At 37.5% G+C, this 23257-nt stretch overlaps 2 protein-coding genes across 5 annotated transcripts in view; one reads left to right on the top strand and one right to left on the bottom strand.

Moving 5' to 3' along the window:
• UBLCP1 (ubiquitin like domain containing CTD phosphatase 1) overlaps positions 1 to 8798 on the bottom strand; it is a 20871-nt gene extending 12073 nt beyond the window's left edge. For both annotated transcript variants that reach the window (XM_025924239.2, XM_086705522.1), the window contains exons 1-7: positions 8661 to 8798; positions 5211 to 5408; positions 4343 to 4434; positions 3855 to 3940; positions 3646 to 3761; positions 2533 to 2631; positions 185 to 222 (exon numbers count right to left, since the gene is read on the bottom strand). In XM_025924239.2, the coding sequence (XP_025780024.1) occupies positions 185 to 222; positions 2533 to 2631; positions 3646 to 3761; positions 3855 to 3940; positions 4343 to 4434; positions 5211 to 5364 (585 nt within the window). In that variant the 5' untranslated portion in view covers positions 5365 to 5408; positions 8661 to 8798. The remainder of the gene's footprint in view (positions 1 to 184; positions 223 to 2532; positions 2632 to 3645; positions 3762 to 3854; positions 3941 to 4342; positions 4435 to 5210; positions 5409 to 8660) is intronic.
• LOC147584157 (uncharacterized) lies at positions 8298 to 23257 on the top strand. Of its 3 annotated transcripts, none has more exons than XM_086705713.1 (3): positions 8298 to 8825; positions 15948 to 16109; positions 19375 to 23257. In XM_086705713.1, the coding sequence occupies exon 1, from the start codon at positions 8444 to 8446 to the stop codon at positions 8774 to 8776; it is 333 nt and encodes a 110-aa protein (XP_086561839.1). In that variant the 5' UTR covers positions 8298 to 8443; the 3' UTR covers positions 8777 to 8825; positions 15948 to 16109; positions 19375 to 23257. The 3 variants fall into 3 exon arrangements, with proteins under 3 accessions (XP_086561839.1, XP_086561829.1, XP_086561758.1); XM_086705703.1 differs by having other exon boundaries at positions 8298 to 9038; XM_086705632.1 differs by having other exon boundaries at positions 8298 to 9144.

Genomic DNA, 23257 nt, shown 5'->3' with positions numbered 1-23257 from the left:
AAGGGCCATATTTCATTCTTTCTCATTGCCACGTAGTACTCCATTGAACACACCTCTATTCCTAATAATGGCATTTGTTTATCTACTAAATGCCCTCTGATGAGATGAAATCAATTCAACTTGGAACTTCTAAAAAGACAAATGCAATTTCAAAACATTCTTAAATGGATTGTCTAACACTTACTTTCATTTTAGCTTCAATCCACTTCATATTTGTTGCAGCTAAAATATGAAGAATGATAATATGATACAAATGAAAAGCTTGGACTTCATTTAAAATTTTTTTCTTCTATATAAGTAAGTTTTCTAAGCAAGATTAAAAGTTCAAATGCATCACAAATAAGAATTCCTAACATATTTATGGTAATTTTAAGTATTCTTAAAAATAAACTTACTTTTAGTGTGTCAACACAAAATAGAATTTTAACAACTCTTATCTAAAAGATACAGGTCACCAATGTTCAAAAGAATTTTGGATCTAGGTAATTCATAAATTAAAACCTAAACTCCTTTTTAAAAACAGCCCTAAAACTATTTTCTTATCAATGCAAACTTAAATATAGGGTGCCTGGATCTCCAATCTATTTCCACATTCCCACTGCCATGCAATGCATTGGTATCTATGTCAATATAAGCAAATCAGTGTTATGTGCCAAAAGTTGATGCCAAAGTTGACTGCTAGGCCTGATGAAAATTAGCATTTTGCCAGGAAACTTAGTGCTTATTCAGTATAGGCGCTTTTAACAATGAGTCTGAGACAACTAAATTAATAAATTCTATCTACGTATCTGCTCATTGTGAGACACCAACCAGTTTCTCAAGATCACTGATATTAAAATTCAACCCTGTTTTATATGCCTTCTGGTCCCAAGTTACTAGACTAAACTACATTTTAAACATTTTACCTAATTGTTTTTTAATTTTAAAAATTTTATTAAGTAAAATGCTTAAAAAGGAAACAAGTTTAATTATTTAAAGTGTGTATATGTGTATGTATGTATTTTTTAAAGGCAAAAGAGGTACCTGAGCTCTCAAAATAAAAATCTTTGCACACATATACAAAAACAGAAAGAATCACCTTACACACAAAACTGGTCAGTTGAACTAGAATTTGAGAGACTGATGTATCTACAATGACAACGATCACAAGATAGGGAAAAACAATTTTTTTTTAATTCAGTATCTATTTTGGGTCTATAATACCCAAATGAAAACAAAAATATTCATAGCTAATAAAAAGGGTTTCCAATTAAGTAATTACTATACGACAGACATACTGACACTTTTATTCTTGCAACTACCCTGTAATATAGGTTTACTTATCTTCATTTCTCAGACAAGGAACTTAAGGCTCAGAGAGATTAACTGACCTCCCCAGTGTCACAAAGTAAGGACCAAGTCAGAATTAAAACTCTATTTAGCTCTAAAGTAAAGTGCCTTTTTCAACATACGGCCACAAAAATATGATAATTTATAAAAATAACTTATTTTAAACCTATGACGGTAAAAAGTTCTCTAAATTTCTAAGTCTAGTTTAATAACATTTAGAGGAAAACCTTTTTTTCTCAAATGTCATCTTAGGTGTCAGTTGAACAAAAATATGTTCCCAGGAAGCTCTCTTCTCTGTACATTATAAGCCAAGAAATTATGTATTTAACTATGTATTTAACCTTAATGGCTATGAACTCATATTAATACTGAACAGAAATTAATAATTTCCTCTGATTAAAAGGAAAAGTACAAAGGAAACTTAAAGATTGAAGTAACAACTATGTGGTCACTCATCAAAAACCCAGTACAATTAAATGCAGCATCTTTAACTGATGAGATTTTATTTAATTCATAATCAGGATAGCTCATTTCTGCCTATGACTTGCCAAGAGGCAACGTTAAATGTTTGAGAGGTAAGATATAAATCAACACACTGCTTCCCTTAGCGATAAAGTCTTACCAGAAAAAAATGTCCATTGAACTAAACAGTGTGCTCAGTATGTAATAAATTTACTTTTTGGAGCAAACTGATCTTATTATGGACCTGTAAATTCCTGGAATAGGCCACCAACCACAATTTAAGCAATACTGCTTTAGTCCATCTATTAATTTCCCTAGTAAATTCACATTCCTTTACTTCTGAAAAACATCACTGTGATTTTTCTACACACATCTTTCTCCAACTGTTTTGAAACTACAGTGATAAAGGAGAAAGCAACAATATCTGGAGTCTTCAGAGATTCTACAGTAAAGATCAGAAAGAAAAGTTCTCATCAAGGTGAGGTCTTACGGAAATAAGATCATTTTTGTTCTGACAGCATCATCTACTCTCTTTCTACATTTAACTATTTCAATGGTAATGGTAAATGTAAGTTTAAATTGTGTTGCAAGAAAGTTAAATATGCTTCATTAGAAATTTGATAAAGCAAATGAAAAACGTATCATATTTAACCTGACGTCATGTTAAGTCACTTTATAAAGCAGAACAACTTACAGAACAACATTACTTCCATAGAAATCTAAACAAAAAATATAGCTTACACCAAATAACAATGTCATAATCCTCATATGCAGATGTGAGGAATTCGTGAAGATATGGCCGCATTAATTCTACTCCAGTCTCTGCACAAGACCTATGGTCTAAAAAAAAATCAGTCACAGACGATTATTAGTTCGTTATCATAGATAAGTACATGATATCAACGAAACTTATAAAATGTAATATAAACATTCAGATGCAAATTACATAAGACTGAATTACATTGGCTGATAAACAGGTCTTTCAAAGCACACAATTTAAAATCCTTGCAATCTAATTTTAATTAATCGACTTTAATTTGTGAAGAGCAATACCCAGAATTCAGGCTTATACAGTAAACTGTAAATTTATTTTTCACATAGCCTCTAAAATATAGATGTTATTTTGTGACATGGAAAGCAAACTAGAGCCACCTATACTCACTTTTAGCCATTCACCTTCCAGATAGAATCACATTTCTCCAAAATGACAGGCCCAATTAACTTAATTATCAAATTTTAAAATAAGTATACATTAACCTATGACCTGTACTTAAAGTTTAGGATGAGAGCTAAATAAATTCATGCTTGTATCAGGAGTTAACTAATCACTTCTTAGCAATATTTTTGGATGAAATAAACATCTTCTTTCTCTTTTTTTGACATGAGAAATTTAAATTCAAGAATCTGCCCTGAACATAATTAAATGAAAAACCAGGGATAAAATATCAAAAATAAGTTTTAAATAATCCTCATAAAAATTTAAATGTTAATCAACAAGGAATACCTTGGTTAAATTATGATGCATCCATTAACTACAGTACTGTGTGACTAAAAACTATATACATTTAATTCACAATGAGTATATTGAATGACTGCGATATTCAATATATCATCAAGTAAAAGTAAAAAGGATATACATACAAACACACCCTGGAAGATACACACCAAATATAAGAATAGTTATCTTTGGGTTTTGGGGTTACAGGTAACTTCTAAATTTTCTATAATGAATGATTTACTTTTTATAATAAGAAAAGCTTTCAAATATTTCATACTGGAAGAAAAAAGTAAACAAAAGGAAAAAAAGAGTTGTTATGGGTAACAGAAGATGAAGCACAATTTCAGCTGACTTACCAAATAACGTATAATCAACATCTAGTACCAAAAGCTTTTTCCCTTCCCTGGGAGGATTCAAAATCTCCACTTTGTACTCCTTCACTCTGCGGGAAATTTTCAATAGGTTTTCTTCCCTAGTAGGAAAATAAAATCAGATGAAACATTCACCTTTTTTTTTTTTTTTTTCACATTATAACCCATTTCCTTTGATAGTGAAAAGCACTTACCTATTTTCTACTTCAACTACTTCATCTTCAATATCAAAGTCGTTGACAACATCATCATTGTCTGGAGGTGGACCTAAGACATCTTCCTATTAAGATGAAAAAATGGTTTTGTTTTACCAGATTATCTTTAACATAACAAATGCATGCATAGCATAAAAAGCAAATAAAAGATACAATCTGAGTTCAAGAATCTTTCAAAGATAGACTGTGAGAAAATTTCCACATTTTATACTTCATTATATATGTTCACTGGACAGATTTACCCATGTTAAATTTGACCATTTGCACTACACTTACAGCTAACTATATACTAACAAGTTCCCTAATATTTGTTTTCTGCTGAGTTAATACCACATACATTGGGAAGCTTTAATTTTTCACTGACTGTTAAACTGACAATTTTACCACAATTAAAATTATGATATAACAGTGTAATATAAATCATAATATCTTCAAAGGGACAAATGGTAACAAAAGTAAACATTTACCAAGCTCTCCTCACGAGTTCCCATCATCATGATTTTAGTATTTGGTTTCAGTTTGAGAGCTCCAAGCTTAACATCATTTTCTGCAGGTTTGCCTACAATACAAGCAAATGACTGTTTTCTCACTAAAGTTCAGGTGCTGGTTTCACTATCCCATTATATAAAACCCTAACATTAAAAGGTTTGGTACAGATTCCACAGCAGTTTCTTTTTTCTTAAATTAACAAACTGTCACTGCTGAATTAGCAATGTCTAACACACTAAGAAGTAACAACTAACACAAGATTTTTTTTCCCCAACTCCATCTAAGAGGAACACTTTTATCCAGCTAGCTAAATGAAACAAATTCATGTTATATTTTGCCATTCAAAATGAAGATGTTTTCCAAAAGGTCTTGAGCATTGAGCACCTAAGATAAAACTAAAGATTTACTGCTACCCAAAATTCACCTTTCCATGATATGATAAACACAAACACTTTCAAGCTGTATATGAACACTGCCTATAATTTTTAAATCATCATTATTTTTGAAGCAGCAAAGATAACTTAGGGAGAGTAGAAGAACCAAACTGTAATGAAAAAGCTGTGCTAGAACAAAGATGTCAGAAATTACGCTGTTTTACCTGAGGCTTCTGTGCCAAAGGTTTAACAAGCAAACACCAACTGGCAGAAGAATCAAAAGTAATCTTAATAGTGATGGTATTTTCAAGTAACTTTTAAAATTCACACTTTTACTATAAAACAATTTTAGGAATATCCTTATCAAAGAAATCTCCAAGGGGAAAGACTTACTAAAGAGAAAAGATAATAGCTAATATAAAAAAATCACAAACATATGAATGCAAGAAGTTTAAAGCGAAGAGAGAATTACCTTTAACTTTGAGTCCAAGTAACTTTTGGCGTTCTGGTAGCACTCCTGTAAGGGTCTTAAGAAATTGCTTGAGATCTAGCACAGTATCATCTTCTGAAAGTGTGGTCACTGAATATTCCTGTCCACCCCATTTTACAATGATAGGGAGAGCCATCCTTGAAACATATGATCAAGCAGCTTTTACTCAGAAAAAGATTCCTAAAAAGAGAGAGATATACAAGTAATTAAGTTAAAATAGATACATCAAAGATGTAGCCAAACTTGTAACTAAATTTTAGGAGCAATGTACTTTGAGTCTTTCTTTACAACTTGATGGTGGAGAAACAAGATTTTCTCCTTACAGAAATGCTACCAGAACACCAAAAGTTATTAGGATTCAAAGTTAAAATTCCCCTACCCTCCCAATTTTTGGCTTAAGTTACTACTTCATAACACTCAGATTCTGCCTGTCCAACCGTTAAGCTGCAATGATAAGCTACCTATACCTTCCTCTTTGACCAGGTTTATGCTACAGGCAAGTTTCTCCATGATGGACCATTCATATTTATTTAACCTTTGAGAAGTGGTACAGAGAGTTGTTAAAAGGGCAAACTCTAGAGTACCTGGCTTCAGATCCCAGCTTTCCCACTTACTAGCTATTTGACTTTGGGAAGTTACCAGACTCTTAGTGTCTAGGTTTACAGACTCTTAGTGTCTAGATAATACTACCTACTGTGGGGTTCTTATGAGAGTTAAATTAGCTAATATTTATAAGTCACATAGACCTGGCACATAGTAAGCCCTACACAAATTAAGCACTGGCTAAATAAATTTTCTTAAAAACTGGAACTGAAGTATTCCAGGCACTGTGCTAAATAGCAAACAGCCATTATTTGTTTCATATTTAGTAAGTTGTACAGTTTTCATGCAATGTCATTTAACAAGGTTGATAAGAATTGTCCCTCTTTTACAATTAAGGAAATGAGAGTTCGGAGAGTAATCTTCGGAGAAGATACTTCGGAGAAGTATGTAATCTTTTCATGGGCACATAGGTGGGAACACAACAGGTCTTCTGACTAAATTTCATGTTTCTTCTCCTACATCACAACTGTGTCTCTTGAAAGATCAGTAAATACAAAACCCACAGACACAGATATAAGCACACAAAATTATACAGCAGCTACTATTCTTATCAACCATTAACATGTAGGTCTCTTCCCTCTAAAAGCTTTCTACCAGTTTTCCTAGGTGCATTTCCCTCACAGGTCAGAGAACGGAATTTCCTAATTTCAAAAGTATTGGTCTTTACAAATGCTATCACTTATTTAATGAAATATTTGCTTGCATTCTTCCTGAATTATGACCAACAGCAAGGCAGCAAACTGAATCATGTGAAAATAATTTAGAAACTTAAACTGTCTTCACCATGTCCACTAGAAGATAGCACCATAAATTCACTTAATACTTACTCTCTTATGTTTACAACCTACACTACTGAAATTTAAATAAAGTGTGTTAATTTAGGGCAATGTAATCCATTTTAGAGATAACTTGCTAGCAAATGTTATGATCGTCAATAAAGCGCCAAACAGACCTCTTGAACCAAACTAAAATATGGTTTAAATACTATTTTTCTGTGAAGGTGGGAATAAAAATGAAAATTCACAAGAGCTAGGAATGCAACCAGTACTAACAGTTTATGTTGTGTTGAGGGGAGCACAGAGTTTGGAGTGAGGTCACCTGAGCTCCAGATGAGTTTAGACAAGTCACCTCTAGACCAGCATTCTGAAAGTGTGGTCTCAGACCAATGACAGCATGACCCTACTTGGTAACTTGTTAACAACATAATTGGGGCTGGAGAGAAAGGACCTAGAGCAATTTGTGTTTTAACAGTCCCTGTCCCAGCCTCCCCCAACCCCACCATTTCTGAGGCATACTAAAAGTTTGAGAGCCAATACTCTAGACTCCTCAATTTTCTCGGCTAAGAAAGAAAATACGCTGAATGGCATGGGCTCTTATGCTTAATAAAGTAGTATACAAATGTTATACATCACCTATACCACTAGTGGGAATTCCAAGTTAGCAAGTGCTTTAAAGGACCAAGCATAACAAAACAAATACCATTAATATTTTTAAATTCATAGCCCTAAAACTACTTTTCAACTTCCTTTCTTCAATAGTGAGATCATTCACAAAGGAACAACACAATGCAAACGCATGAGTCATTTTGTTTTCACATTTAACCTTTCACCCACAATTCTAATACAGGAAAACCTTGGATTCTGAGTAACTTGTTGTGTGAGTGTTCTCCACGATGTGCAAATTTTCCTAATAAACTTTAACTTGATAAACGAATGATGTCCTGCAATAGTAGTATGTGACGCTACATGATCACATTTAAATGATCCCATGATCACAACTAAGCCAATGGTTCTTGAAATTTGCTTTGATATACGAGTACTTTAGATTACAAGCATGTTTCCAGAATGAATTATGCTCCCAAACCAAGGTTTTACTGTACTTTGTATCTTTCTAGGCCCTATCAGATTTATAAACTGAAAAAGGATTTGGGAGGGGGGGGGTCAATTAAACCCAAACAAGTAAGTAAGTTTCACACCTTTAGGGTGAACCTAGAGTCAGGAAGAGCTGTTTGGGTTAGCTCTTCTGCCTAACATACTGTACTGACTTGCCTAGTCAGTTCCAAAATTCCTGACCCCAATGAGGTAATTAAGATCTACTTAGCAAGAACAGTGCTAAGGATGAGATAACACCCTGACGGCACTTTGTAAACTGTAGAGAGGAAGACAAATGGTGGAGATAACAGAACAAGGCCAGCACGCTAAACAACTTAATTATATCACTTAATCTTCACAATCCTGAACAACTATTGTCTTCATCATAGAGATTCAAAAACTGAAAAAGAAAGAAAACAACTTGTCCAAGACCACACAACTAACATGTGGCAAAGGTGGAATTTTGAAACTAACAGCAGCAGAAGTTAACACCTTGGGAATTGGGAGTAGGTTAACTTTTCAACAAGCCTACAGCACAGCAGCAGCAACTGCGTGGTAGTGCAGAGGCAGCAGCCCTGGGACAACATACAAGCATAGTCCATACTCAAAAACCCCGGAGGCCGGGATGCCTTCAATAGGAAGGAGGAGGAGAGATGGACAAATCCCGGAGGAGGGAGGAATGAAGTTTGGGGACGCAAAACCCACTGGGGGACGGGAAGCCCACGACATAGACAAGGCCGGATGGGAGGGCGGCAGCCCCTGCGACGAGCGGGCCGGGGCCGGAGGCCTGGGCCGCAGACTAGGGCAGACGCGGCCCAGGGCGCCCACAAGCAGCCTCCAGCCCTCCAGGGCCGACCGCAGGGGAGGCCCGCCGCGCCAACAGCAGGGCTGAGCTTCGCCCCCTCGGCCCCAACGGCCTCTCAGTGGGCAACGCACCGAGGTGCCCCGCGTCCCTCACCTGGAGCGCGGCGGAACCGGCAGCAGTGGACGCAAGAACCGGCCGCGGCGGAACAGAGGGTGACCGGAAGTGAAGACGGACCGGAACCGGCTAACGAACCGGAAGTTCAAGTTTGAAACGGAAACGCGCCGGAGACCAGACGGCTGCTTCTCGTGTTTGTCTTTGGTGAGGCTAACCCTATATAGCTGCTATCAGGGATCTCCTCACCTGGCGACGGAGCCAGGCCTTTCCGAGACAGTTACCCCCTGTTCAGATACCTACGATCCTTGGATGGCTGCCCGCCCTCCCCCGTTCTGCGCATGCGCCCTCTAGTGGGCGCAGAGCTGGCGGGTGCTTCAGGGATTTGACGTCTTTGGTATTGTTTCGCCGAAGTCGGAGGTGGGTCAGTGGTGTTGCGCTGGCTTCCCGGGGGGTGCTGAGACCTTCGTAGGACTCTGCCGTAGGACTCGTGTGGCTGTGTCATGTTCCGGATGAGGGCTAAAAGGTGACCTTTGATGACTGAAGACTTTAGACTCCCTCCTTGGCATCAGGGGCTACCTGCACTAGTGATTTTAGGAGCCTAAACTTATACCCATTTTATCCAGTGTAAGGGTAAATTGAGGACCGTCAGGAATGGGAAGGGGCAAGCCTAAATCGCTCAGAAAACCAAGGCAGCGAATCTCAGTATGAGAGCTGCCATCGAGGTTACTCCAGTATAGAATTTTGCCTCCACCTGCCCATCCCCGCCCCCACTCCATTTTTCCCTCTGAATGCGAGGTAAGCCATTTACAAACCCTGACAAAAGAACTGTAGATTTTAATGGAAATTCAGAGCAGTTCCAATCTGATTCATACAATGAACTCCCAACGTGCATCACTTGATGTCAGACAGGAGGAAACAAAAAAATAAATTGCCACTAGATTGTTGTATATGGCGCCAAGCAAAACTTAAAATTTTGAAAAGGAAGGGAAAATGAGCATATTGGCCTCACATAAGCACCAGTCTTTGAATTATGTATTTTTTTTCCTTCTAATTGGCAGTGATGTAACTGATTCAGGTTTCCCTTTTGGCTGTGACCAAGAGAAGCAAAGAACCAAGTTTTGTGTCCTAACAATTTTTTAGTTAAGGCAAACACTATTTTATGTTCTCCTTACCTCTCTCTTTTGGTAATTTTTATTGCACTAGTAATGCATGAAAAGTCTCTCATTTTAAAAAATGAAACATTTTCAATAAAAGGAAAAAACTATATACCCTCTTTCTTTAAAAAAAAAGGGGGGGGGGCGGGGAGAGAGAGAGGAAAGGAAAACCCAAAATTAAAAGAATTTGTACAAGAATCACACATTAACAGTCCAGCCAAAGAGATGGTCAAAAACCAGGGATTGAACTCTAGAATGAATTACAGTTTTCTTTCAACCCAGTCTGTACCTTGTTCATGTGCTAACCAGTTGCTTGGCCACTTTGTATTTTTTTGCTGTTATTAGAGAAGCTTGTTTTTGTTCATCATAAATGTCAACTAAAGCATTTTAAAGTTTAATTCTAAGCAACAGGAATCATAAAGAGATTCTTCTTTTTAATAGTAAAATAGCCATTAAATGAAAGGTCTGATAAGTTTGGTGTTCCCCGAGTGTGGATAATTTAATAATTCCTAATTGTTGAACAGTGGATTTCTCAGAGAATAATGGTAGCAAACTATTTTGGACAGAGTCCATCTAACAGATGATTTGCCCATATGTCAGTTCTTCCAAGTCCATTTCTATTAAGGTAAACATTCATGAAATCAAAAATTATGTTAAGAATAAAGGAGCTGGATTCCTGGTAACTAGGAATAAATACAAAATGGACTTTTAAAAAGTGCTCATAGCAACTCACAAGTGCCATTAGGAAGTGAATAATTAAACTTCTGCCTCTTGTTGCTCACTAGACCCTCTCTTCTTTTTTTTTTTTTTTTTTTTTTAAATTTTTTTTTTTCACCCTTTCTTTATTTTTGGGACAGAGAGAGACAGAGCATGAACAGGGGAGGGTCAGAGAGAGAGGGAGACACAGAATCGGAAACAGGCTCCAGGCTCTGAGCCATCAGCCCAGAGCCTGACGCGGGGCTCGAACCCACAGACCGCGAGATCGTGACCTGGCTGAAGTCGGACGCCTAACCGACTGCGCCACCCAGGCGCCCCTAGACCCTCTCTTCTAATGTACTTGTGCCTCACTCATAATTCGTTGAAGCAACTAGAGGCCTGGGAATTCCGAGAGTTTCAGTAGGTTGTTGGGTCTAAGATACTAAAAGAAACATGGAACCAATTTCATAAAATCTGATGTTAAACTGCTGATATCACTGTGATCGTGTTTGGATTGTGAGGCTAAAGGACATTGCTGCACCCCAGCCAGACATCCACTACCACCTTGCTTTTACCTCCATGTTCCCCTGACCTGTTTACTTCCTTCCCCTTTCTCTCATGCCATTTTCTTTCTCTCCCCCCCCCCCCAGTTGAAAACTACTTCCCTTCTTTCTTTCTTGTTTTTTTTCTTTTAAATTTTAGTTACTACAGCACTTTATTTCTCTCATCTAGAATCTGTTCCCTTGACCTTTCTCTGACTGCAGTCAGTGTGCTGAAAATGGTCAGAATCTGGCCCATATGGCAGACTCCACAGTATCTTAACTTGGCCTGGCAAGTTTACTTTCTCTATTTAGGTTGCTTTTCCAAATGGCAACTGAAAACCACAACTGTCTTTAAACCTCAGATCTTCCAGTTTACATCCTGTTCTTGGCAGATGACTTTCTCTTATATTTTTGATAAGAAAATAGAAGGTCTCAAAAAGGAATTGCTTCAACTTCAGACCTCTGAATCTATAAACTAAATTATATCTGTACTTGTCTTTGCCTCTTTTGCTTCTATTTCAATGTGGTAGTTTCCTTCCACCTGAAGCCAACCCTTATACTTGTGCTCTGGCTCCTTCCTTCTCAGCTTTCTTTAATTCTGTTATCCTCTCTCACACCTATATTTTTAACCTTTCTCTCTACTGGTTCATTTCCATCAATGATAAACATGCTTTGATATCTTGCCATCAAGATACCTTTCCTTTCACAGCTGAGAATTTCAAAAAAATTTTCTTTAATGTTTATTTATTTTTGAGAGAGAGGCAGAGTGCAAGCAGGGGAGGGACAGAGAGAGACAGAATCAGAAGGAGGCTCCAGGCTCTGAGCTGTCCCACAAACCGTGAGATCATGACCTGAGCCAAAGTCGGAAGCTTAACCAACTGAGCCACCCAGGCAGCCCTGCTGAGTATTTCAAACATTGTTTATATTTGTGTAAACTTGACACAAACTGTAATTGTGAATTTATCTCAAAAAAATTGTTTAGTGACAGTCTGTCACTATATTGTAAGCTTCGTGAGGAAACAGACCATATCTGATTAATTCACCATTATATTTTTGGAGTCTAGCATTGATGTTGGCTAAAGCAGGTAATCAAATATTTGCTGAATGGATGAATATTAATGAAGAAAACATCAAGTAATGAGAGCTTGTTACACAATAATACATATTATGCATAGAATACTGCATATCCATGAATGATGATAATTTGTATATGACTCTAGATGCACGGGAAAGTTCTGACATACACACTGAAATGTTAACAGTTCATGGCACCATAGGATGCACTCAGTATCTGTTAAATGAGTGAATTAAAATTCTCTCTTGATGGCATCATAGAGGAAGTGATTTTCATCTTGTTTATATTTTTCTATATTTGGATTTTGAAATGCAATAACTTTGCATTTTTTAAAAAATTCAAATAAAAGAGATATATCCTTAACACATAATTTTATGCCTATCTTTGCAAGTCTTCTATGCTGTAGACGTTCACCCATTTGTATGCACAGTTTATGTGTAATTAAAAAAATAATTACAGATTTACAGGCAGTTGCAAAAAGGGAGATCATGTGCACCCTTCACTGAATTTTTTTTCTAATGATTATGTCTTGCACAGCTATACTGCAGTATCAAAACACTAACATTGGTACTTGTGTTTACATATAATTCTATGCCATATGTTACACGTACAGATTCACATAACCACTACAGTCAAGATACGGAACTCTTCCATCACCACAAAGATATCCTTGTGCTGCCCTTTGTACCCACCCACACCCCCATTCCTCCTCCCATTCCTAACCCTTGGTCACTAATTTGTTTCCCATCTTTATGCTTTTGTCATTTCTAGAATGTTATGTAAATGGAATCATACAATATATGCCTTTTTTAAAAATGTTCATTTATTTATTTTGAGAGAGAGAGTGAGCATGAATGGGGAAGGGGAAGAGAGAAAGGGAGAGAGAAGAATTCCAAGCAGTCTCTGCCCTGCCAGTGCAGAGCTCGACTTGGGGCTTAAACTCACGAACCATGAGATCATGACCTGAGCCAAAATCAAGAGTCAGATGCTTAACAGACTGAACCACCTAGGCGCCCCAAACATACGTCTTTAGAAATTTTTTTTTTCATTCACTGTAAGACACTTGAGAGCTATTCAAACTATTGTTTGTAGCAACTCCCTTTTGTGGCTGAGTAGAATACCCTGGCATGGATTTACCACAATTTGTCTATTTATTCACCAGTTTGGAAATTTTGGGTTTTTTTTTTTTTTTTTCAGTTTTTGGCTTTTACAAACAAAATAGACCATTTATAGGTAATGTAATTACTGATATGTTAACGCTTCAGTCTGCCAATTTATTGTTTGCTGTTCCTTCTGCTTTTGGTTTTTCTGTTTTCTTTTTCATGTCTTTCAGCTGGTTACTTGAACACGATTTTACAATTCCATTTTGATTTGTCTGTAATGTTTTCAAGTATATCTTTTTGTATAAATTTGCAATGGTTGCTCTAGGTATTACATTATGTATACATAACTTATCACAGCCTACTGGAGATGGCGTTTTATTAGTTTGAGTGAAATATAAAAACCTTAACTCCATTTGAGTTTCTTTACTCTCCCCAGTTTGTAATTTTTTTTTAAGTTTGTTTATTTATTTTGAGAGAGAGCACGTATACAAATGTGCATGCATGGGAGCAGGTGAGGGGTGGAGAGAGTGAGAGAGAATCCCAAGCAGGCTACGTGCTGTCAGTGCAGAGCCCAATGTGGGGCTTTATCTCACAAACATGAGATCATGACAAGCCGAAATCAAGAGTCAGACACTTAACTGACTGAGCCACCCAAACACCCCCAGAAATTTTTTCTTTAAATACTTCTTCAGGTCTACCCTCTTTCTCCTCTCCTCCCAGGACTCTAGTGGCACAAATGTTAGATCTTTTAGTATAGCTCACAGGTCCTCAAGACTGTTAATTTTTTTTAAATCCATTTTCTTTTTATTGTTCAGATTGGATCACTTCTATTATATATCTTCAGGTTTACTGATTCTTCTGTACTCCTCTGTTCTTCTGTTGCACCCATCCACTAATTTAAAAAGTTTTTTACTTTAGGATATTGTAATCTTTCAGTTCTAAAATGTCTATCTGTCTTTTCTTTATGTCTTTCATTTCTTTGCTGAAACTTTTTGTTTCTTTTTTTTTTTTTTTAAATTTTTTTTTTTCTTCAACGTTTTTTTTTTATTTATTTTTGGGACAGAGAGAGACAGAGCATGAACGGGGGAGGGGCAGAGAGAGAGGGAGACACAGCATCGGAAACAGGCTCCAGGCTCCGAGCCATCAGCCCAGAGCCCGACGCGGGGCTCGAACTCACAGACCGCGAGATCGTGACCTGGCTGAAGTCGGACGCTTAACCGACTGCGCCACCCAGGCGCCCCTGAAACTTTTTGTTTCAAGCATGTTCATAATTGTTTATTGAATCATTTTTTTTTTAATTTTTTTTTTTTCAACGTTTATTTATTTTTGGGACAGAGAGAGACAGAGCATGAACGGGGGAGGGGCAGAGAGAGAGGGAGACACAGAATCGGAAACAGGCTCCAGGCTCTGAGCCATCAGCCCAGAGCCCGACGCGGGGCTCGAACTCACGGACCGCGAGATCGTGACCTGGCTGAAGTCGGACGCTTAACCGACTGCGCCACCCAGGCGCCCCATATTGAATCATTTTTAATGCTGGCTGTTTTAAAATCCTTATCAAGTAATTCCAACATCTGTGTTCTCTCAGTGTTGGCATCTGTTGTCTTTCTCATCCAAATTGAGATTTTCCTGGTTGTTAGTATGAAAAGTACCCTTCTACTGTATCCTGAACATTTGGGGTATTACATTATGATACTCTGGATCTTATTTAAATCTTCTGTTTTATCAGGCCTCTCTGACACCACAGAGTGGGGTTACGGGGATGACACCTTATAACTTCCTGGTTAGGGTATAAGTTCATATCCCCATTAGGCATTCTTTGTCACCCCTTGTGACAAAGGGGTGTATAGGAGTGGGAGTTCAGGTTCTCCACCAGACTTCAACTGAAAGCCCCCATAGTTGGGAGGTAGAAGGATGCCTCATCGCTACTCCCCACATGGCCTCCACTGACATTATGGGAGATGGGGTTGCGGGAGGACCACATTTCCATTAGAAGATGGTAAAAGTTCTGGCTTCCCACTCAACTTTCTCTGACACTATCCTGGTAGAGGGTTGGGGTACCTCATTATAGTCTGGCATGAGTGAAAGTCTACATTTCCCACTGGGCTATTGCTTACAGGGGTGGGGATGGGACCACCATTTTTTCTGATACTTGGTTGGAGTATGGCAGTATGTTGGGCGTCTCCAAGAATACTCTCATGTTCAGTGATACAGCAGGAGTACTCACAGGACTCAATGTACAGTTGTATTCCTCAATGATACTTTCAGTAAATGTTACAAAGCATAATCAGCAAAGGAAAATTTTTGTGGAGTGAAGTCTAGAGGAAACCAGGCACAAGATTCTAAGAGTTCTCCCCCAGTAGAATTGCCCAGGATGCACTTAATTTTTCCATCAGTGAATTGTGAGAATGGGTATAACGTGTTGTCTTCCAGGGAAGTTCATTAGAAACTCAGTGCCCAAGGTTTTTTGGTCTGGTCATATAGGTACTCACTGCTTAGCACCAATTCCAGACACTCAAAAGGAAAGCAGATGTACAGTTTAAACCCTATCATTTGCATGAACAGTCAAGGCACAGTGAAGCATCTGTATCATTTAAGGAAAGTTTAATAATCGGTGTCGGGAACTGTTTTTATCAGTGAAGTTCCCAGAGGCTAGCCAAAGGCCCACCTTGCAAGCAGGACGTTCTATGGCTCAGGCCTCTCAGTGTTAACCTTCTTCTGCATGAGTGGTTATTAACTGAATGTTTCTTTCTTGCTAGGCTCTTCCTTTCCTGGTGCTTTGTCTAGAGAGAGCAGGCTTTTGGGGCCTTTTTTGTGTCTGAGCCTGCTGGCATTTCTAGGGTGCCTGCATCTCCAGCACCCAGTCTGAGAAATATGAAGCAAAAAGAAAACCCAGGGAATTCACTGCCATGTCTTTCAAGGTAACTAGCCAATCTGCCTTTTCTCCATCTTTTCAGAGTTTTCATGTATTTGTTTCATGATTCCATCTGGGGTTTTTAGTTGTACTTAGCAGGAGGGATGGGGAGAAGTGCAGCTACTCCACCTCGTCCCAGACCTGGAAGTCTCTGCATTACTTTTAAAATTAGGAAAAAAGTGAGTTTTAAAATTGTCATTATGTTCATTGAAAACAAAATATGTATATTGCATAGATTTAATTGATTTTATTGAATTAAGAACGCTTAACCTGAGATCTATCCTCTTAAAAAAAAGTACCATATGGTATTGTTAACTATGGGCACAAAGTTGTATGGTAGATCCCTGGAACTTAGTTTTAAGCCTGAAATTGGTAGGCTTGGTTTAAATAGAGGGTCAAGGGGTGCCTGGGTGGCTCAGTCAGTTAAGTAAGTGTCTGACTCTCTGATCCACTCAGCTCATGACCTCACAGTTTTGTGAGTTTGAGCCCTGCATCGAGCTCTGTGCTGACAGTGCAGATCCTGCTTGGGATTCTCTCTCTCTCTCTCCCCCTCTCTCTCTGCCCCTCCCCTGCTCATGCTGTCTCTGTCTCTCTCAAAATAAGTAAATAAACTTAAAAATAAATAAATAAATAAATGGTCTAGAAATTACCAACTATACGGGAAAAAAATCATGACTTGATTGCACTTATTCTAATAGTAAAGTTTATTTCTCCCAATAATGAAAATAATGTGTATTCGTTATAGAAAATTGATTTTACTTTATTTAGTAAATGGAATGAAAATGTTAAAGTCAATAAAAATTACAGGGTGACAGAAGATCCAGATTCATTTAACTTTGCCATCATTTTATAGGGAAAATATCAAGAGGAGAAATTTTCCTATAGTTGAAACAGGCCCCCATAGATGGCCCTATAGCCAGTTTTCCATGCCCAGTGTTAACTGCAAAACTTGTGCTTCTTGTATATATCCAAAGTTGTGCATTGGAGGTTGTATCTTTTCAGTTGTGGGAGAAATAATTACAAATGTCCCTATCCACAAATTCTAGACTAATGAACTATTTCTGAAATGAAAATTTTAGTATAATATATTGCTAACTAATCAACATTCAATTTGAAATCTTAAACAAGAACATCAAATTGTTATTATGTTGCAGCATTTCACATTATAATGGCAATTTCATTTATTTGTTTTCTTTATCCATGGTGACTCATAAGTGGATAAATTAATATCTCCCATTCTTTAAGAAATATTAATGAAATGTCTAGACTGTTACAATTTAAACATTTACAGCATGACAAAGCAAGCTTTGATCACCAACAAGCTATCTGTAATGAATAGGCTACCATTATTTTATTCATTATATTTCCAGTTGTGAGGAAACATTTCTTTAGCAATGTGTTTTTGTCCAAAGAGCATTAGATAGGGTTCTAATGCAGCCTTGCCTAAAATTATCGTCCTGAAGGTGATCAATTTCTCCTGACCTCAGTCCCTGTTTATAAAAATGAGTTTACTGAATAATCAAAAGATTTTTTTTAATTCTATATTTCAGAATCTCTAGGGTTTCATTCAGTAGTTCCCAAATAACAGCGTGTAGACCTGTGACATAGTTTCCATCAGTTTTCCACTTGCAAAATGACAAATAAAAAGATCATGTAGTACATTGGAAAAATCATGTTCTTTCTTTTTATTGAAAACTAGTATTGCCTCTCTCTTGTTCACATTTATCTTTGCTGGAATTTCCAGAGCTTCATTATTCACATTGAAATAAACTTCACAGAGAATTTACATTTAGTACTTAGAATTTCATTGATAATGTGAAAGTGGTACTGTTTTTGATGCTGTATAAATATTACTTCAGATGATTTGTTTTGAAATATTTTTCCTGATTTTAAATAACGGAAACTTAATCAGGCTGGGTTGAGCCAAAAAGATGGGGCTGGGGAGGAAGGGAGGGATAAGGAGGGCATGGTACCTGACCTAGGGAATTTGTTGAATGTTGTTGAAACAGGAGCCAAGGCAAGTTTAAGGTCCTTAACAATAAATCTACAGACCTTATTTACCCCTAGAGTACTGCTATGAATATGATTCTGACTCCCAGTCTATCACTCAGCTCCAAATTCCCAAGTCCTGAGATCCACTCTTACTGGCCTAACTAGGTCACATTTATTCTGGACCCATCAACTCCTCAAAGTGCATCAGGTTCTGCCTGAGCCTGCCCCTGTCTCCTGGGGAGGGTTCTTAGAGAAGAGGCCTCTCTGTAAGGCCAAGCAGCCACTCCTCAGGTGTCCTCTACATTGACAGTTAATGGTGTTAATTCTCTTCCTGACAGCTCTCAGTATTACTTTTTCTCTTCTTAACATTTTAGCTAATTCAGTGTTCATTTATCCACTCTTTTGTTTAACGATAATCACATCTTATCAATAAACAAGTCATTCATTTTCTTTTTCTCCATCCATGTCGCAGCTCTTCAGATTTACATTAACTTTAAATTTTGCCACCTACAAATTTATTTTATGCCATCACTATTACTAGCCTTTATAAGAAGTATTAAACAGTTCCAAATTAGTTCATGGTTCTCAAATATTGAAATGTTTCATAATTTAAATTAATATGAATCCATTAATTTTTTTCTTAAACTTGCTCCCTCTGGATTTGATTACATTTTAAGAACTCCAATTATGACACTAGTCAAGATTATTATTCTCCTTTTGGTATAGTGAATCTAACCTGTAACTTTTTTCTCTTCACTGCTTTCCACCATAATATTTCTAATTGGCAGTAATCATGATAGCAGCTGTTACTTATTCATGCAAGCACCATAGATGTGTTATTTCATTTAATTCTCACAACAGCCTTATGGATGTTAGGTTAAAATTTTTTTGTCCCAAAACACAAAAAAAGGGCAAACTCTGCATTCTGCATTTGGCCCATGGTTTGAGAAAATCATTGGCAGCAGTCTGTTTAAAACTAGAATCTGTTGGGGCGCCTGGGTGGCGCAGTCGGTTAAGCGTCCGACTTCAGCCAGGTCACGATCTCGCGGTCCGGGAGTTCGAGCCCCGCGTCAGGCTCTGGGCTGATGGCTCAGAGCCTGGAGCCTGTTTCCGATTCTGTGTCTCCCTCTCTCTGTCCCTCCCCCGTTCATGCTCTGTCTCTCTCTGTCCCCAAAATAAATAAACGTTGAAAAAAAAAATTTTTTTTAAAAAAACTAGAATCTGTTGCTTGGTGCTCTACCTCTGACCTTGGTTTAACTCAATTTCTGCTTCCTCAACAGGGCTGGGGAATGCAGCTTCAGGACTCCAATAGCATATCACTGGCATTGCTTTTTACATGTATTGATTTGTATTTCCAATCAATGATTAGCACATCTGATGTCTGATACCATTCCCTCCAGAGGTCTTCTGTAACAACTGATATGGACATGATACTTTGACGACAATGTTACTGGGGAGTTTAAGTTAAACAATTGAAATGCTATCTTCAGACTATCTAGAAACAGAGAAAATGACATTCACTTTTAAATAAATTTATAAACACTATCTTAAAAATTACAGTTCTGCTGAGCTTCCATTTCAGCAATTGTGTAATCACATAATGACAGGAGAAAGACTAAAGAAGAGCAAATTGAAAAATAGTTTAGGAGACAAAATTATTATGTTTTCCTGGATCAGTAGAAGAGACTTGTTTAATAGCAATATCAAAAATAATATACTTTTTGTAGAAATTGAATAAAATGGAAGCAATTTACTAACAAAACTCCTATTTATGTGATGTATATTTATGAAACATTGTCCTGAGAACTGTAATTCTATAATGTTTCCATTTGAGCACTTGTATACCAGTTAACTAATAGCAATAAAACTAAAAAGAGAAAACACTGAAAATTATTTTATTAGGCAAAATTCTTGCTGTGTTCCTGGATTATTTTAGTGGACTTGTCAACAACGATGACAAAAATACTGTAAAACCATACCTACAAATAGAATAAAATGGAAACAATTTCCTTTTAAGAATCATGTTTAAATAATATACAGTAATAAAACAGTGTCTTAAGAATTATAATTCCATCTTCCATTTGAGGCATGGAATGATCACTTAATAGCAGTGAAACTAGGAGAAAATATCAAAAGTTACGTTAGGAGAAAGCAAAAATGCATTTTTCTTATGATTCTGGTCTTTAGAAATAGGTTCATTAGAAGGCTAGACCAATTCTGAAGGTGCCTCACTTCTGTTTTAATGTTGTGTGAACAGAAAAACCAAAATCCAGCACTTGTTTAGAGATGTTTCTTGTTGCCAATGAAGAATGTGCTGGGCCAAGGACATCCCTCTGTGGAAAAGATTCTTGAGAGGTCCAAACTGGCTTTCCAGAGAAAAGAACATGACAGGAGGTTCTCTTGTCAGGAACTATTTCCTGGGACCTATCTGTGCTATCTGACCTCTGACAGGAGGATGACTTAGAACAACAGAGCCCAGGGTCAGCTGCCTTCCATTCAGGTGAGAGGATTGAATCTGGCATAATTAAATGACCAAGGTCATCCATGGTGTCATTCCTATTGGCCTGTATTTCTGCAAGTGCATGTCTTAGAGTTGTCAAAAGAAGGTCTTGAGGATCCTCCAGCACGGAGAGCACCAGAACAACTTGTCTTTCTGTTGTGGAGGAAATGCTGTGTCAGGATGCAGTCGGCCTGAGGACTGTGGTCCACACAGGCACAAGATCCTGGACCTTCAAGCCATCCCAACTTAATGGACCTCTTTCCTTGTACCAGGGAGTTTCAGCAGCTCCTGAGCCTCTGCCAAATGCCCATTTTGGGACATCAGGGACATAAAGATACTTTTTGCAAAGTCGAGATTTAAATTCTTCCTAAATCACTTATTTCTCTGAAGTATGGATTTGATTTTCTTACCAACGTTTTTTTCAGCCAACAGATATCTCACCAAATATAAGCCTTTTTCCCTCATGATAATTGAAAATCAAAGACCCAATGGTTCTTTCTGATTTTTTAAAAAAATTTTTTTTAATGTTTATTTATTTTTGAGACAGAGGAGACAGAGCATGAACAGGGGAGGGTCAGAGAGAGAGGGAGACACAGAATCTGAAACAGGCTCCGGGCTCCAAGCTGTCATTACAGAGCCCAATGCGGGGCTCGAACCCATGGACCATGAGATCATGACCTGGGCTGAAGTCGGATGCTCAACCGACTGAGCCACCCAGGCGCCCCGTTCTTTCTGATTTTCTAAAAGGATTTGGCTTGTATTCTATAAGTGTCCACATCTTCACATGCATAAAGGATCTTTTCATCTGCTATGGACAGATTCTTTTCTTCCTTTCCATAGTAAATCACTTGAAGTAGACTGCTTCATAGTCCATTTCCTTCATTGTTACAGTTTAGAAATGACTTTAAGTTTCTGCTGAAACTCTGGAATCTCACTTTAAAACTGGATCTCTCTGACTGCAATGAAGCTTGTGAGTTTTTGTGACTAATATGATTTGTAAGTACATTTAGTGTTTTTACTTCTTCAGATAATTCAGTGTATATTTGGCTGCTTTTTTTTTTCTTTAATAGGCTGTAAAGACATATTTAGCTACATAAACCCGGTTTTTTCAGAACTCCATTAGGCTGACATAAGTAAATCTTCATGGCCTTGGATTAGGCAATGGTTTCTTAAATATGATACCAAAAGCATCAGCAACAAAAGGAAAAATTGTTAGGTCACATTTCCCAAAAAGTAAAAACTTTATGCATTGAAGGATATTATCAAGAAAATGAAAAGACATTCCACAAAATGTGATAAAATATTTGAAAATCCTGTACCTCAGAACCAAAGCATACCTATCTTATCCTTTGTGGGATATACAAAGAACTCTTACAACTCAACAACTTAAAGACAACTCAATTACAAATGGGCAAAGGATCTAAATATTTCTCTAAAGAAAGATTGAGTCTCTCTTATAATATCAGCCCTCAGCTCAACTTGCTCCAAATGCTTTGATAGCTCTTCAAAGTCTCTCTTATAGCCCCAAGTGAAGAGTTGGATATTTCCAGGTATTTATGAATGGCCACAATTTTCGTATTGATGATTTTGGTCTCAAGTCTGGTTTACGTTAAAGAAGAATGAGAGCCTCCAGATTGTCTCAGAATAAGGCTCATTTTCTAAAAATATTGATGTCTTTTCTGCACAAGAGCAGAAACTCCAATGGGCAGTTTTTTTTTTTGTTTTTATTTGCATAAAATTATATTTTTAATAAAAATCTATGACTGGAAATACCATTATATTTCACAGCTACTGGTGGGGCTCTGTGAGAAGCACTGTTCTAATTAACTCTTTCTTATTCTTCAGCTATCAGCTCAAATGCCCTTTCCTCGTGTAGGCTTTTGTGAACTCACAGACTAGGTCAGGTACTTGATTATGAACTCCAGAGAAACATAATCCTTTCCTTAAACTTACAGTTCATAATCACATTCCCCATTTCCACCTAAAAACAGCCATCATCCTGAATTTGGTGTTAAGCATGACCTTTGTTTTAAAGGTTAATACATAGGTATATACCTCTAACATGAGGGGCGCCTGGGTAGTTCAGTCGATTAACCATCGATTTCTGCTCAGGTCATGATCTCCCAGTTTGTGAGTTTGAGCCCCGTGTTGGGTGGGCTCTGTGATGACAGCTCAGAGCCTGGAGCCTGCTTTGGATTTGGTGTCTCTGCCCTCTCTCTGCCCTGCCCCCACTCCTGCCCTGTCTTTCTCTGGCTCTCAAAAATAAACCTTAAAAAAAATTACAAAATGGGGTGCCTGGGTGGCTCAGTTGGTTAAGCATCTGACAGGCTCAGGTCATGATCTCGCAGTTCTTGAGTTTGAGCCCCATGTGGGTGTCTGTGCTGACAGCTCAGAGCCTGGAGCCTGTTTCGGAGTCTGTGTTTCCCTCTCTCTCTGCCCCTCCCCCCACTCATACTCTGTCTCTCAAAACTAGATAAATTATTAAAAAAATGTTTTTAATTAAAAAAATGTTATTCAGGTTTGTCTATTAAGCTACATCAATTAAATCACATATGGCATTCTGTGATTACTTTCACACTGTTATGGGATTCGGCCATTTTATGTGTGTGCTTGTATTAATTTTCACTGCTGTATTAAAAATCCGTGACATAGATACATCACAA

The sequence above is a fragment of the Puma concolor genome, chromosome A1 (genome assembly GCF_028749965.1).
Source record: "Puma concolor isolate L17-30 chromosome A1, mPumCon1.1.hap2, whole genome shotgun sequence".
NCBI lineage: Eukaryota > Metazoa > Chordata > Mammalia > Carnivora > Felidae > Puma > Puma concolor.
The sequence above is the reverse complement of the archived record's forward strand: the minus strand, read 5'-3'. Positions and strand labels throughout refer to the sequence as shown.

What these genes read in the sequence shown, in the direction of transcription:
- LOC147584157 (XM_086705713.1), top strand. Translation starts at nt 8,444, where the DNA reads ATGGGAGGGCGGCAGCCCCTGCGACGAGCGGGCCGGGGCCGGAGGCCT.